Source organism: Stenella coeruleoalba, assembly GCF_951394435.1.
Source record: "Stenella coeruleoalba genome assembly, chromosome: 3".
In the NCBI taxonomy this organism is placed as follows: Eukaryota; Metazoa; Chordata; class Mammalia; order Artiodactyla; family Delphinidae; genus Stenella; species Stenella coeruleoalba.
The window spans coordinates 57,729,689-57,746,309 of NC_137148.1; the positions used below are offsets into that span (position 1 = coordinate 57,729,689).

Below are 16,621 nucleotides of genomic sequence, written 5' to 3' on the forward strand. Positions count from 1 at the left end.
ATCTCATTCACATGCAGACTCCGATTCAGTAGGTCTGGGGTAGAACCCAAGGTAAGCATTTCTAACAAGACCCCCGGGTGGGGCCAACGCTGCTGCACTTTGAGTTGCAAGCGGTTAAAAGACAGTAATTTATTCCTGAAGGTCAGAAGACTCGGAGCCTTTTCTTGGCCTTACTTTAAGTCACTTTGTAATTCAACTTTGATTTTCTCTACGCAACTTTCCTATATTTAAAATATGCTCTTTATAAAGAAGAATCTTTTTTTTTTTTTTCATGGTGGGGAGTGCTCCTTAGGTGGGTGGCAGGTATAGTAAAGTAGTGAAGTAAATGAAGTATATTCTTTTCATGGGCAATGAGAAAATCTTCCTTGTTAATGATTGGTGTCATGATCTATTCCTTGGTTTTCTCACAAAGCCCTCGTGTACCTATTGGAGGCATTTAGAGCCTGGAAAGTTTAGACCCTTTGGAGGACTTGTTCTTATTCCATTTCACTGCTATTTCTGTGTGTTTATTTCTGCTGCTCTAGGCTCTTAGAGAATCTTTTATTTTCTCTGTTGTTTTTCTTTCTCCTCTCCTAGCATTTTCTGACCTCCTGAAACTTTCCCTTTCAGTTCCATTCACCTCAGTAAACATCAATTAGTTTTTTTTTAAATCAGATATAGAAAATAGCTAAATTTGGTTTCATCTAGAGCTCCAGGAAGCTGTTGCAGAAACTTCTCCAGAAGTTTTTCTTAAGATAATCTAGAGATAAGAGATTTGGCCAGTATTTCAGAGTAACAGCTGGATTCGATGACTGTCTACTCTGTTGGCGTGAGCGTGGCTGAGTTACCCACTCTGCACAGTGCCTTGGTCCCATTTTTTTAGGTTGAAAAAAATGTTTTAATATATATTATTAATATCTTTATCTTTATGTTAATGCAGTTGTAAGTTATAATTTTAAATGTTATTTTTTTAGGGAGAGAGGGATCTAGGAAAGCAAATGAGTCCAAGGTCTATTCAAGTCACCCTGCAGCTCCCTTCTGGGAAAGGACTCCAGCTTGGACTTGTAGCTCAGTTAAGTTCTAAGAACCTAGGCGTGGGGTTTGCTTAATTACCTGTGTCTGGGAAGGTGGAAGGAAGGCCTAACTTGGGATATGACACATTCACTGCTCTAGGAAGGAAGGTCAGACCAGTCTCTAGAATTCAGACATCATATTGTCACAGTGTTTCCGCTGAAGCATCTGATAAGTAAATCTTCTTAAAGACACATTTTAACCATCCTTTTGGGGAGGAGGGGTGCTGAGTGATGATAGAATATTTGAAGTTAATCCAATATTTTTGCTCTGGGATTTTTGCTGTTTGGATGATGTATTTAACTTTACTTAAAACTAAAGAAAAAAATGTCTTCCTTATTAGCGCTCTGGCTTATTTCATGGTGTCTGTCCTTTCTTTTTCCCATGCAGAGAACACGGAAGAACAGAAGGACTTATGCAAAGCTCTTTGCTTAATTAAAGACATGATTGCAGCTGTGGATTTAAAAGTCAGCGAATATGAGAAAAAACAAAAATGGCTTGAGATCCTAAATAAGATTGAAAACAAAACATATACCAAGCTTAAAAATGGCCACGTGTTTAGGAAACAGGCACTGATGAGTAAAGAAAGGACCCTGTTATACGATGGCCTTGTTTATTGGAAAACCGCTACGGGTCGTTTCAAAGGTACCGTGGCTCTAACAGACCAATTTCTCCCTCTTGTTCACGCGCATTATTCATTTAACAGAGGACAGATTTTCCAAAGAAAACTGGTTCAGCGATGCAGGCCCACACACAAACCCTAGGTCAGTGGAAAGATCCCTGTAGGATCAAGATGAAAACTTCCATAGGCACAGGTGGCCCACGCTACAAACCTTAGCGGGAAGTCTGCTGCCTCAAGCAAAAGGCTTCCTAGGTATCGCATGGGTTTTCAAGTTTGCGATGTTTGAATCAAAGGACCTGAGAATTCTGCTAATTTTTGGCATGGAAATATTATCCTGGAAAATGTGCCTACACACTCAGAATCTGTTGTGTGCCAAGCCAGCCAGGAGCTCAGACCATTGAGGGGAAAAATGAGCTCTAAACATCATCTTTGGGACTGACTGATATAATGCATAAATATACATAGTAACGCATAAATATACACGTGGACATTGGTGTGCTGTTTGCTATCAGGCATTAACCCGCCTCTTCATCTGGTTAGAGTCTAAAATAGTTTATTCTGATCCTTAAGAAATGATTCTGTAGCTAGCACCTTGTCCGAGGCTTTGTCAACACTGGCCACTGGATTTAAAACCCTAGAATGGCCTCTGGAGTTTAAAAATTTTACTGATGCTCAAGTCTCCTCCCAGAGGTTCTGATTTTATTGGTCTGGGGGTGAAGCCCAGGCATAGGGATGCTCAAAGCACCCAGGTGAGTCTGCAGTCAGGGTTAAGCACCACTGGCCCAACCTTCTTGTTTCTGATATGTCTTAGTATCTTCCTTAGGTAAGCAATGAGGGGAAGAGGTGGTTGAATTCCAGGTACTCCAAGGTTGCTACCCACTGAAGGATTATCAAGTTTTGGTAGTGCTTGCAACAAATGACCAAAGGACTTACTGATCAGCAACTTGCAGTGTTGCAACTAAACATGAACCGTACTTAGAATATTAACCACAACTAAAATATTAACCGCAGTCTGTAGATCCTATCGCTCCAGGTCATTTGCTCTTTATCTGTTTTGTGGAATGAACAGCTGGGTAACTTTGTGTTAGAATGTTAGTGGTATAGCGAAGGTGGGTTCTTGTGAACAGTATGTAAAGGAGGTGTAGGACCTCACACTTCCCTCAGATCCAGATGGAACAAAATAGCAGATTAGTATATATAGTAATTCAAGGCAGAAGCTGCCCATAAACATTTTTAATGAAGCACTTTTTTGCCGTAAAGGTAAGGGCTTGCTCCATTCTATTAGAACCTTGTTTTTTATTGAATATTTTTCTTCCATTTGGAAGGCTACAACATTAAATTTTGCTGGAGATTTAGCTGTACCAACCGTGACACACGCAAGCATGCACGTAAACACAGCTTACTTACTGAGTTATCTATAAAATATATCTTTAGCTATCATAATACAGGCATTTTAATAAAGGTTTTATAGTTAGACTAAAAGTATTTATTTTTAGTATGTTTATTTAAATTATTTAAACATGAAATTAGAATTTTAATAAAGGCATTTGAATTGTGGTTTGCTTCATTAATACTAGTAATATTTTTCCTTTGAAGATATCCTAGCTCTGCTTCTAACTGATGTGCTGCTCTTTTTACAAGAGAAAGACCAGAAGTACATCTTTGCAGCTGTTGTAAGTATATGGCCGTGTGATGAATGTTTTCATTGGTTTAATCCCACATCTCCTTGAAAACTGCCTGAAATTCCTAGTGAAATTAAATGGTCATTGGCAAGTTCATGCCTGTGGTATAGTCCCATTATTAGCGATTACAGTGTTCAGTAGCAAGGATCCAATTGGGTTAACCAAGCATGATTTATGCATTGATTTATCGCAACTCGGACTGGTAGTCCGCTGATGCAGCAATTTAACCAGTTGTGAAAATATTGAAGTACTTTGATACTGGTTGGTGGATAGGCACTGCCGTAAACCCCACAAGGGGACCCTCTGCTGTCTGGCTATCTTGGTCTTTCCTCCAGAAACCCCCTCCCCCTGCAGTCCTGACTTCCCAGCACCTCAAATGTTAATGCTGGACAGTGCCTGCTGTACCAGCTGCCAACTCCATTCATAACTGTTATGATGCTCCTTCTGCCAGACACGAGAACACCATCCTGGTATCTAAAGTGTAAAGACGATTCTTTCTTAATTCTCCCATAATGGCTACTAATACTAAGGTTGTTCATGTAACACTTACCTTTGTAGTGTGTTATTGTTATCTCATTGCCAGCACAGAGTGAGACTCAGACTAGCAGTAAAACCAGTATTTTATAGCATTTCTTATATAGCATCTTGTCCACAGTGACTCGCTCAAAGATGGAAGATGTCATGAGTCAACCCCTTGTCAGCATCATGGAGCATCAGGCCCTGTTATAGGAAAGAATCTAAGATGCAGTACCAATGTGGGCGGTATAATGGTGCTTCTTTACAATGTTAGTGTTTATCATCCATTGACTGATAGGATATTTGGGTACCATTAGCAGATATCCTCAGTTCCAACTGGTTTTGGCAAATTCAGAGCTTAAGGAAGTTTATGTTATGCCGTTCAGAGAAAACAAAGAAGCATGCCTGCTCAGTGATAGATTCTGGGGAGGAAGAGGCTGGAGCAGTGTCTCAGCTGCCTCTCCATCTTGTCAGGTTGGCCCAGTAGGCTTCTTCACCCTGTTCAGCACCTTGCCTCTCATCAACACAGTGATGCCAAGTTGTATAAAGGTCAGAGATTATTTCACAGAGCTACACCAGAGGATAACAAGAGGCCTTAAACTAGTTCCATGGCCCTGATCCATTTGAACTGTATATATTGCATATTTCATGACAACCTACTGATTTGTCCAACAACCTGTCTCTGCTATTATCTTGGATGCTCTGAAGGAACACAGAGAAAATAAGCAGGAAGGTGGGAACATTTTGTTTGCCCTGTGGGACAGTGAGGGCCATGCTGAAAGAGGAAACAAATTCACACCACATTTTTATAAACAAAGGTTTCTTCAAAAACTAAGACCGGAAAGAGAAGCAAATCCTGCTTCTTGGGTGGTATAGGCCAGGTGACCTGCTGATGGATCAAAAATTCGACACAGCAAAAAGACAGCTATCGGGCTTCCCTGGTGGCGCAGTGGTTGACAGTCTGCCTGCCGATGCAGGGGACACGGGTTCGAGCCCTGGTCTGGGAAGATCCCACATGCCACGGAGCAACTAGGCCCGTGAGCCACAACTACTGAGCCTGCGCATCTGGAGCCTGTGCTCTGCAACAAGAGAGGCCACGACAGTGAGAGGCCCGTGCACGGTGATGAAGAGTGGCCCCCGCTCGCCACAACTAGAGAAAGCCCTCGCACAGAAACGAAGACCCAACACAGCCAAAAATAAATAAATTAATTAATTAATTAAAAAAAAAAAGACAGCTATCTTGTTTTCTAGGACAATGTGCAAATGGATTCAGATCAAGTTGTGATGCTCAACTTAAAATAGGACCTGAAATATGAATCTGTTCCTCTTACCTGATCTCTTTTTTTGGGGGGGGGGGGCTTATATACCATTTTTTTTGAATTTTTGAATTTTATTTTATTTATTTTTGTATACAGCAGGTTCTTATTAGTTATCCATTTTATACATATTAGTGTATACATGTCAATCCCAATCTCCCAATTCATCACACCCGCCCCCCCCACCGTCACTTCCCCCGCTTTGTGTCTATACATTTGTTCTCTACATCTGTGTCTCTATTTCTGCCCTGCAAACAGGTTCATCTGTACCATTTTTCTAGGTTCCACACATATGCGTTAATATACGATATTTGCTTTACTCTTTCTGACTTCACTCTGTATGACAGTCTCTAGATCCATCTACATCTCTACAAATGACCCAATTTCATTCCTTTTTATGGCTGAGTAATATTCAGCCATAAATTATAAATAATTTTATATATGTACCACATCTTCTTTATCCATTCATCTGTCGACGGGCATTTAGGTTGCTTCCATAACTTGGCTATTGTAAATAGTGCTGTAATGAACATTGGGGTGCATGTGTCTTTTTGAATTATGGTTTTCTCAGGGTATATGCCCAGTAGTGGGATTGCTGGGTCATACGGTAGTTCTACTGTTAGTTTTTTAAGGAACCTCTGTACTGTTCTCCGTAGTGGCTATATCAATTTACATTCCCACCAACAGTGCAAGAGGGTTCCCTTTTCTCCACACCCTCTCCAGCATTGGTTGTTTGTAGATTTTCTGATGATGCCCAGTCTAACCAGTGTGAGGTGATACCTCATTGTTGTTTTGATTTGCATTTCTCTAATAATTAGTGATGTTGAGCAGGTTTTCATGTGCTTCTTGGCCATCTGTATGTCTTCTTTGGAGAAATGTCTATTTAGGTCTTCTGCCCATCTTTGGATTGGGTTGTTTGTTTTTTAAATATTGAACTGCATGAGCTGTTCATATATTTTAGAGATTAATCCTTTGTCCATTGATTCATATGCAAATATTTTCTCCCATTCTGAGGGTTGTCTTTTTGTTTGTTTGTAGTTCCTTTGCTTTGCAAAAGCATTTAAGTTTCATTAGGTCCCATTTGTTTATTTATGTTTTTATTTCCATTACTCTAGGGGATGGATCAAAAAAGATCTTGCTGTGATTTAGGTCAAAGAGTGTTCTTCCTCTGTTTTCCTCTAAGAGTTTTATAGTAACCGGTCTTACATTTAGGTCTGTAATCCATTTTGAGTTTATTTTTGTGTATGGTTTTAGGGAATGTTTTAATTTCATTCTTTTACATGTAGCTGTCCAGTTTTCCTAGCACCACTTATTGAAGAGACTGTCTTTTCTCCATTGTATATCCTTCCTCCTTTGTCATAGAATAGTTGACCATAGGTGCGTGGGTTTATCTCTGGGCTTTCTATCCTGTTCCGTTGATGTATATTTCTGTTTTTTGTGCCAGTACCATATTGTCTTCATTACTGTAGCTTTGTAGTATAGTCTGAAGTCAGGGAGTCTGATTCGCTCCGTTTTTTTCCCTCAAGACTGCTTTGGCTATTTGGGGTCTTTTGTGTCTCCATCCAAATTTTAAGATTTTTTGTTCTAGTTCTGTAAAAAATGCCATTGGTTATTTGATAGGGATTGCATTGCATCTGTAGATTGTTTTGGGTAGTAGAGTCATTTTCACAATGTTGATTCTTCCAATCCAAGAACATGGTAAATCTCTCTATCTGTTTCTATCATCTTTAATTACTTTCATCAGTGTCTTATAGTTTTCTGCATACAGTTCTTTTGTCTCCTAAGGTAGTTTTATTCCTAGGTATTTTATTCTTTTGTTGCAGTGGTAAATGGTAGTGTTTCCTTAATTTCTCTTTCAGATTTTCCATCATTAGTGTATAGGAAAGCAAGAGATTTCTGTGCATTACTTTTGTATCCTGCTACTTTACCAAATTCATTGATTAGCTCTAGTAGTTTTCTGGTGGCATCTCTAGGATTCTCTATGTATAGTATCATGTCATCTGCAAACAGTGACAGTTTTACTTCTTCTTCTCCAATTTGTATTCCTTTTATTTCTTTTTCTTCTTTGATTGCTGTGGCTAGGACTTCCAAACTGTGTTGAATAATAGTGATGAGGTTGGACATCCTTGTCTTGTTCCTGATCTTAGAGGAAATGCTTTCAGTTTTTCACCATTGAGAATGATGTTTGCTGTGGCCTTTATTATGGCCTTTATTATGTTGAGGTAGGTTCCCCTATGCCCACTTTCTGGAGAGTTTTTATCATAAATTGGTGTTGAATTTTGTCAAAAGCTTTTTCTGCATCTATTGAGATGATCATATGGTTTTTATTCTTCAGTTTGTTAATATGGTGTATCACACTGATTGATTTGTGTATATTGAAGAATCCTTGCATCCCTGGGATAAATCCCACTTGATCATGGTGTATGATTCTTTTAATGTGTTGCTGGATTCTGTTTGCTAGTATTTTGTTGAGGATTTTTGTATCTATATTCATGCATGATATTGGTTTGTAATTTTCATTTTTGTAGTATCTTTGTCTGGTTTTGGTATCGGGGTGATGGAGGCCTCATAGAATGAGTTTGGGAGTGTTCCTTCCTCTGCAATTTTTTGGAAGACTTTGAGAAGGATGGATGTTAGCTCTTCTCTAAATGTTTGATAGAATTCACTTGTGAAGCCATCTGGTCCTGGACTTTTGTTTGTTTGTTGGAAGATTTTTTTTTTTTTCCTTCGGTACGCGGGCCTCTCACTGTTGTGGCCTCTCCCACGCGCCGGACGCTCAGGCTCAGCGGCCATGGCTCACAGGACCAGCCGCTCCGCGGCATGTGGGATTTTCCCGGACCAGGGCACGAACCCGTGTCCCCTGCATCGGCAGGCGGACTCTCAACCACTGCGCCACCAGGGAAGCCCCTGTTGGAAGATTTTTAATCACAGTTTCAATTTCATAACTTGTGATTGGTCTGTTCATATTTTCTGTTTCTTCCTGTTCAGTCTTGGAAGGTTATACCTTTCTAAGAATTTGTCCATTTCTTCCAGGTTGTCCATTTTATTGGCATAGAGTTACTTGTAGTAGTCTCTTAGGATGCTTTGTATTTCTGTGGTGTCTGCTGCAACTTCTCCTTTTTCATTTCTAATTTTATTGATTTGAGTCCTCTCCTCATTTTCTTGATGAGTCTGGCTAATGGTTTATCAATTTTGTTTATCTTGTCAAAGAACCAGCTTTTAACTTTATTGATCTTTGCTATTGTTTTCTTTGTTTCTATTTCATTTATTTCTGCTCTGATCTTTATGATTTCTTTCCTTCTGCTAACCTTGGGTTTTGTTTGTTCTTCTTTCTCTAGTTCCTTTAGGTGTAAGGTTAGATTGTTATTTGAGATGTTTCTTGTTTCTTGAGGTAGGCTTGTATTGCTATAAACTTCCCTCTTTGAACTGCTTTTGCTGCATCCCATAGATTTTGGATCATCATGTTTTCATTGTCATTTGTCTCTAGGTATTTTTTGATTTCTTCAGTGATCCCTTGGTTATTTAGTAACGTATTGTTTAGCCTCCATATGTTTGTGGTTTTTATGTTTTTTTTCCCTGTAATTGATTTCTAACCTCATAGCATTGTGATGAGAAAAGATGCTTGATATGATTTCAATTTTCTTAAATTTACTGAGGCTTGATTTGTGACCCAAGATGTGATCTATCCTGTAGAATGTTCCGTGTGCACTTGAGAAGAAAATGTAGTTTGCTGTTTTTGCATGGAATGTCCTATAAATATCATTTAAATCTATCTGGTCTGTTGTGTCACTTAGAGCTTGTGTTTCCTTATTAATTTTCTGTTTGGATGATCTGTCCATTGGTGTAAGTGAGGTGTTAAAGTCCCCTACTATTACTGTGTTACTGTCAATTTCCTCTTTTATAGCTGTTAGCAGTTTACTTATGTATTGAGGTGCTCCTATGTTGGGTGCATATATATTTATAATTGTTATGTCTTCTTCTTGGATTGATCCCTTGATCATTACGTAGTGTCCTTCCTTGTCTCTTGTAACATTCTTTATTTTAAAGTCTATTTTATCTGATATTGAGTATTTGCTGACCCAGCTTTCTTTTAATTTCTATTTGCATGGAATATCTTTTTCCATTCCCTCACTTTCAGTTTGTATGTGTCCCTAGGTCTGAAGTGGGTCTTCAGACCCACTGAAGTGTAGACAGCATATATATGGGTCTTATTTTTGTACCCATTCAGCGAGCCTGTGTCTTTTGGTTTGAGCATTTAATCCATTCACGTTTAAGGTAATTATCAATATGTATGTTCCTGTTACCATTTTCTTAATTGTTATGGGTTTGTTTTTGTAGGTCCTTTTCTTCTCTTGTTTTTCCCACTTAGAGAAGTTCTTTTCGCATTTGTTGTAGAGCTGGTTTGGTGGTGCTGAATTCTGTTAGCTTTTGCCTGTATGTAAAGCTTTTGATTTCTCTGTCGAACCTGAATGAGATCCTTGCCTGGTAGTGTAATCTTGGTTGTAGCTTCTTCCCTTTCATCACTTTAAATATATCATGCCACTCCCTTCTGGCTTGTAGAGTTTCTGCTGAGAAATCAGCTGTTAACCTTATGGGAGTTCCCTTGTATGTTTTTTGTCATTTTTCCCTTGTTGCTTTCAATAATTTTTCTTTGTCTTTAATTTTTGTCAATTTGATTACTATATGTCTCGGCATGTTTCTCCTTGTGTTTATCCTGCCTGGGACTCTCTGCACTTTCTGGACTTGGGTGGCTATTTCCTTTCACATGTTAGGGAAGTTTTCGACTATAATCTCTTCAAATATTTTCTCAGGTCCTTTCTCTCTCTCTTCTCCTTCTGGGACCCCTATAATGCAAATGTTGTTGCATTTAATGTTGTCCCAGAGGTCCCTTATTAGGGACCTCTTCATTTCTTTTTATTCCTTTTTTCTTTATTCTGTTCTGCAACAGGGAATTCTACCATTGTCTTCCAAGTCACTTATCCATTCTTCTGCCTCAGTTATTCTCCTACTGATTCCTTCTAGTTTATTTTTCATTTGAGTTATTGTATTGTTCATCTCTGTTTGTTTGTTCTTTAATTCTTCTAGGTGTTTGTTCTTTAATTCTTCTAGGTCTTTGTTAAACATTTCTTACATCTTCTCGATCTTTGCCTCCATTCTTTTTCTGAGGTACTGTATCATCTTCACTATCATTCTGAATTCTTTTTCTGGAAGGTTGCCTATCTCCACTTCATTTAGTTGTTTTTCTGGGGTTATCTTGCTCCTTCATCTGGTACATAGCCTTCTGCCTTTTCATCTTCTCTACCTTTCTGTGAATGTGGTTTTTGTTCCACAGGCTGCAGGATTGTAGTTCTTCTTGCTTCTGCTGTCTGCCCTCCCCTCTTATCTGATCTCCTGAAGAGTTATTGGTGCCACCCTTAGAGCACATTTGCCATTAAGTGGGACACTAGGAATGCAATCCACCAAATGTCAGGATGGAGGCAGCCACAACTTAGGTCCTCTTGGTATAATGTGTTTGGCTATGGACAGTAGTAAGATGGTTCTGATACTGTTTCCTGACAATGTTAGTCTGCCACATAGCTGTCTTCATAAAGGCCAGTCAAGGCCTTGTCGATGTCAGGGAGCAAAAGAGAAAGCGTCATTCTGAGAGTCAATGCACACTACTGTTCAATCCTATGCTTTTTAGTTGCATCATGTACATTTAGTGGACACAAACCCAGGTATCTTACTTTGTAGTTAACAGCATGAGAGAGTTGACGCATTAGCTAGGAGTATACAAATATCTGGATTTCCTAGTACTCGCCATAGTATTTTAGAAAGGTATCGTCATGCTGATGACCACAGGTGAGATGCTCTGCTCCTTGTGCTGTTTGAAACTTTTCTTTAGTAAATTCTTAACTTGCTACGTGTTGCAGAAGACATGATGAATTTGAAAATGGCCAAGAAGATAAGCAGCTGAAAGTAGCCAGAGGTTGGAATAGGTTCCTTACAAGAGAATTTTGTTGTTTTTTAAAGAGGACTCTGGAAATGGGAGTAGGACCAGCTCTAGAAATGAGTAGGAAAAGGTACATGTGTTCACTAAATCCTGGAATACTGAATCTAGGAGGACCTCTTGAATATCAAAGAAGGTAGTTTCAAAATGAATGAACAATAAAAAAAAACAAAGTGAATGTGTAGATGTGCAAGTGCAAGTTCAATATGAAGTGACCTTAAGACCTTGTTATCACAGTGGAATCCTGAATGGAGTGATTCACTAATAGAATCAGCCACTTTATGGAATCACCAGTGGATATGGTGTAACAATGAGGCTGAATATAGCAGTTCCTTTTCCTCTTTCCCTTGGGCAGAGGTTGTCAACTCCAGTGTCTACAGGGATTGGGCAGGAAATGTAAATGAGTAAACTGGACCAGACTCTTGCTATCAAGGAGCTGATAGAGAGTGGTAGGGACCACAGTGAACTGGTGAATTCATGCCCTGTCTCAAAGAGGGCAGGGATGGCTCAGCTGTCGCCTGTTGTTTAAAATGAAGCTATGGGCCCAGGATTGCCAATCTTCTGCTTTCTCCCAAAACTCAGAAATCTAGAGTTTTTAAAACAGTGAAATGCTCAGTTTTTAAAGGCTGGCAATTATTTTTAAAAATCTTTTGTCAAAGTGCTGTGGTACAAAGAAAAGCTCTCTGCAGGCTGAGTTAGGCCTTTGCATCACTAGTTTTGTGGGGTTTTTGTTTGTTTTTTTTGCGGTATGTGGGCCTCTCACTGTTGTGGCCTCTCCCGCTGCGGAGCACAGGCTCCGGATGCGCAGGCTCAGCGGCCATGGCTCATGGGCCCAGCCGCTCCACGGCATGTGGGATCTTCCCAGACCAGGGCACGAACCTGTGTCCCCTGCATCAGCAGGCGGACGCTCAACCACTGCGCCACCAGGGAAGCCCTGCATCCCTAGTTTTTAACATCTGTCTCCAAAGTAGACAGGTTACCTCCATTCCTAGAGATTTAATTTGAATTCTTGATCATCTCTAGTGTCCATGTGTGATTAGTTTGAATAATCATGGCCATGTCCCTGATGCCTCCTGGTCTGTGGTGGTTTAATTAATGCTACGTTCTACCCACTGACCTATTTTTCATTTTTAAAATATCTGACGCCACCACCTCCTCTCCTGCAACACTAAACAACTAGTTCAAATAGTTATATATACATATGTGTGTGTGTGTGTGTGTATTCAAAGCTACTCTGCCTCTTTATGTATAGAGGCTACTGACCTTGTAAGCTGAGGAAGTTAAAACTGTGCTTTGCAAGAAGGAAAGCAGATAAGGTCTTAGATAGTAGATCCATATTCGAATAAGGGATGTTAACAGTGCTCAGGGGCTGTCCCTAATTAGAACAGGCAGTGTTCCAAGGGCTCTGCCACTAAGTGGCTTTTACTTCCATGAGCAGAGGCAGTGAGCAGGACTGGGTAGATCAGTAGTCTGTCCCAGCATGGGTTGCTTTTTTGTATTTGCTACTCTTAAGAATTGGATGAAGATAGAATGAAGACGTCCTCTGGCCATACCCTCGCAAGCAACTTCAGATGTGGTAAAGCTGGGTGATGCCGGGAAAGCCGACGTGTCAGCACCAAGGAGTCAGCAGAGAGGGATGGAGCAGTGTGTTCTGGATAAAGGCGTCGCTCAGTCCAAGAGTCCAAGAAGCAAAACCACATGCTGCAACCAACTCTGTAAACAGTGGTAGAAGCCACAAACCGAAGAAGATTCTTCATATTTAGCCCCCAAACTGTTCATCCTGCCGGCATTCTTTTGGCCATCATTTTCAACCATAACTACCTACCCAAATTAGTATTATCAGTGTCTTATTCATCTTTGAATCCCTAGTGCTTAGAATGGGGCATTGAAGGATCATAGTAAATGTTGATAGAAAAGGTGATTTAATCATGGCTTCGATGCCAAATTTTAGACTTTGTTCCTATTTCTCTCTGATGGAATTATGCCAAATATAGTTCTACTGACATTTATTGAGTTGCCTACTCTATTCAAAACATTGGGTTAGGCATATGAAGATGGATTAGACCCATTCCTGCCCACCAAGGGCTCACCTGGTTGGTGGGAACAAGAGGCATTTGCAGGTTGCAGTGAGGCTATTGTGCTCAGTACTACAATAGCAGTAGACATTGGTTCTGGGGAATCTGAGGTCTTGCCTCCCCATTCTTTCTTTCTTTCTTTTTTTTAAATTAATTTATTTAATTTATTTATTTTTGGCTGGGTTGGGTCTTCGTTGCTGTGCACAGGCATTCTCTAGTTGCAGTGAGCGGGGGCTACTCTTCGTTGCGGTGCGTGGGCTTCTCATTGTGGTGGCTTCTCTTGTTGCAGAGTATGGTCTCTAGGCGCCCGGGCTTCAGGAGTTGTGCCTCGCAGGCTCAGGAGTTGCGGCGGACGGGCTTAGTTGCTCTGCAGCATGTGGGATCTTCCCAGACCAGGACTCAAAACCTGTGTCCCCTGCATTGGCAGGTGGATTCCTAACCACTGCGCCACCAGGGAAGCCCTTGCCTCCCCAGTGTTACCTTTCATATTTACAGTTTACTCTTTGGTACTTGGGGTTCTGTACCCATCAGCTTATTGAAACAGTGTTACTGTTAACTGCCAAATCCAGTGGACTCTGTAGGTCTTCCAACCCTCGTAATCTCTTTGTAATATTTGATACACTGTTTCCTATACCATGCCCTTCTAGAAAAATCTCTCCATCCCTGACTACAACAGTTTTGATATTTTTTTCTTACTGCTCTGATTGTTCTGTCTTTTTAAAAGATATCCTTTTAAACCACCAGTTCTTAAGGACAAACATTCTCCTGTGTCTTCTTTTTCCATCCTCTCTTCAGCATAACCTTTTCATTGGAAATCTTATGAACTTCCACAGCTCTTCTGTGGAAGAGAAGAGGTTGAAGTGAAATAAGATTTGCCTAATACTGTTGCTTTCCTTAGCTACTGTGTTTTGTGAAACCCTTGCTTTAAATAGGATACTGTTTCATCTGCACCTCATCCTATTTTCTGCAGGATCAGAAGCCATCAGTCATTTCCCTTCAGAAGCTCATTGCTAGGGAAGTTGCGAATGAGGAGAGAGGAATGTTTCTGATCAGTGCTTCATCTGCTGGTCCTGAGATGTATGAAATTCATACCAACTCCAAGGAGGAACGGAATACCTGGATGAGGCGGATCCAACAGGCAGTAGAAAGGTAACGTTTCCTTCTGTCCATTATTGAGGCAATGGACTTGTTCCATTGGGGAAAATATTCCAACTGTGTCTCCCCTGAATGAAAACTTAGCCTCAGCCAGAAGGGTCTGCTCCCCACCCCCTGCCCCGGCCTGCAGTAGCCCCTCATCTGCACCTTTTTCCTCCATGCCTTCCTGCCTGTAACGCCCTGTCTCCCTCTGCCTGTGTGAATCCTGCCCATCTTGCTGCCGCTCATGGCTCACCTCCTTCCTGAAGACGTCTTCAGTTCCACTGGTCTCTTCCTTACCTGAAATTCCTTAACACCTGCTCTCAAAGCATTTATTTGGTGCTTGTCATCTTCAGCCTTGCAGCTATTATCTTTTTTATGTATATATGTTTGGTTATTAGATTGGAAGCTCCTTGAGGGCAGGGACCATGTCTGTGTTTCTCTTTGTCCCTAATTCTGAAGAATCATTCAATAAACCTTTTTAGATGGCTGGATCTAAGTGTGCTACATCAACTTACCCCTCATTACTTGTGCAAAGACAGTTTTTATAAACGGGGATGTGAGGGTGATCATTCTTAATGGTAACTTGATTAGTTAGATCTTGAATGACGTTGTGTAAAATACTCCTCCTCCACTGCGCCCCACCCAACCTAGCACCCTACCACCGTCCCCTCCAGTCTCTCTACCTTCATTAAGAATGGAAGTGCCCAAATGCAGTAGGAAGCAACAATGATGATTTGAGTTGTACCTACCGGTGGCATTGGTATTGTGTGCATGTATGAGTGTATGTTTGTGTATGTGTGTGTTTGTTGAAATATTTGAGTCATCCTAAACTGCTGACTTTGAGAGCTATGTTATAGTATGCAAGGTCCATTATATACTCAAGAAAACCAAATCTCTTGGCCAGGGGGCACGATGAATTCTCTTTCTGCTGAATTTTTCTTCTCCGAATAATTCTACTGCCAAGTTCCCATGTCTTTCTAACGAGCCTAAAGATACTTGGATTTGGTTTCAGTTGTCTCTCTTGACTATTGTCTTTTAAAGTTGCCCAGAAGAAGAAGGGGGAAGGACAAGTGAGTCTGACGAAGAGAGGCGGAAAGCTGAAGCCAGAGTGGCCAAAATTCAGCAATGTCAAGGTATAATGCAGACGCCTCTCGTTCCCGGGTCGTGCAGTTCTCCTTGGAGGTTGGGAAAGCCCAGGTGTCATGAATGGGAACGTATGACTAAATGATTAATTCTGTGCACTGGAGGTCCACACCGACCACTCTCAAAAAATACATACAGGGGCTTCCCTGGTGGCGCAGTGGTTGAGAGTCCGCCTGCCGATGCTGGGGACACGGGTTCGTGCCCCGGTCCAGGAAGATCCCACATGCCACGGAGCGGCTGGGCCCGTGAGCCATGGCCGCTGAGCCTGCGCGTCCGGAGCCTGTGCTCCGCAGCGGGAGAGGCCACAGCAGTGAGAGGCCCGCGTACCGCAAAAAAAAACCCCCAAAACAAAAACACATACATACATGCATATATATATATATCTATATAGTTAGTAGATATCAATCTACATATACATACATACACACACACTATATATATATATATATATATATATATATGTATATATATATATACACTGGCACTAAAGGTGCTCAAATAAAATGACTCCCTCCCTCCTTAGTGATTAAAAATATATTTAAAAAATTCTGCATGTAACATAACAGCAGTTGTGGACAGTATGGTGCAGATGGGCATTGGACCTGTTGTCTAGTGTTTTGATTTTAGATCTCACACTGTTAGGTCACGGTTGTATGACTTTGGACAAGGAACACAATAGCTCTGGTCCTCCGTTTCCAAATCTGTGAAGTAAGGAAATTAGATGAGCTCAGTGAGTCTCATCTCTGGCTGGGCCTTAGAGTCACTTGGGGAGGTCTTTAAAAATTCTGATGTCTGGGCCTCACCCTCAATCAGTTCACCCAGAATCTGAGGGCAATGGGCTGTAGACATCAGTATTTTAAACTCTTCCTCAGTGATTCTGAGGCAGACTGAGAACCCCTGAATTCGCTTCTGGTTAAGGTCCCTTTAAGCTCTAAGAATTCTGTGACATGTTGAAATTAGAGGAAGATGATGCATGCGAAGGTGGTTAAAGACATCGGATGTTGAGAAACGAAAACATAAACCGGTATGTTTGGTTTTGACCAGGACTGGCTGAAGGCCGAGCAGTTCCAGGCCTTGCGTTGTTTTCCCTT

The 16,621-nt window shown here is 40.9% G+C and overlaps 1 protein-coding gene across 7 annotated transcripts in view; it reads left to right on the plus strand.

Annotated features, from left to right (window-relative positions):
* Positions 1 to 16,621, plus strand: part of ARHGEF28 (Rho guanine nucleotide exchange factor 28) — a 309,493-nt gene that overhangs the window by 246,936 nt on the left and 45,936 nt on the right. For all 7 annotated transcript variants that reach the window (XM_079917337.1, XM_079917335.1, XM_079917334.1 and 4 more), the window contains 4 exons: positions 1,441 to 1,695; positions 3,269 to 3,345; positions 14,221 to 14,399; positions 15,429 to 15,520. In XM_079917337.1, the coding sequence (XP_079773463.1) occupies positions 1,441 to 1,695; positions 3,269 to 3,345; positions 14,221 to 14,399; positions 15,429 to 15,520 (603 nt within the window). The remainder of the gene's footprint in view (positions 1 to 1,440; positions 1,696 to 3,268; positions 3,346 to 14,220; positions 14,400 to 15,428; positions 15,521 to 16,621) is intronic.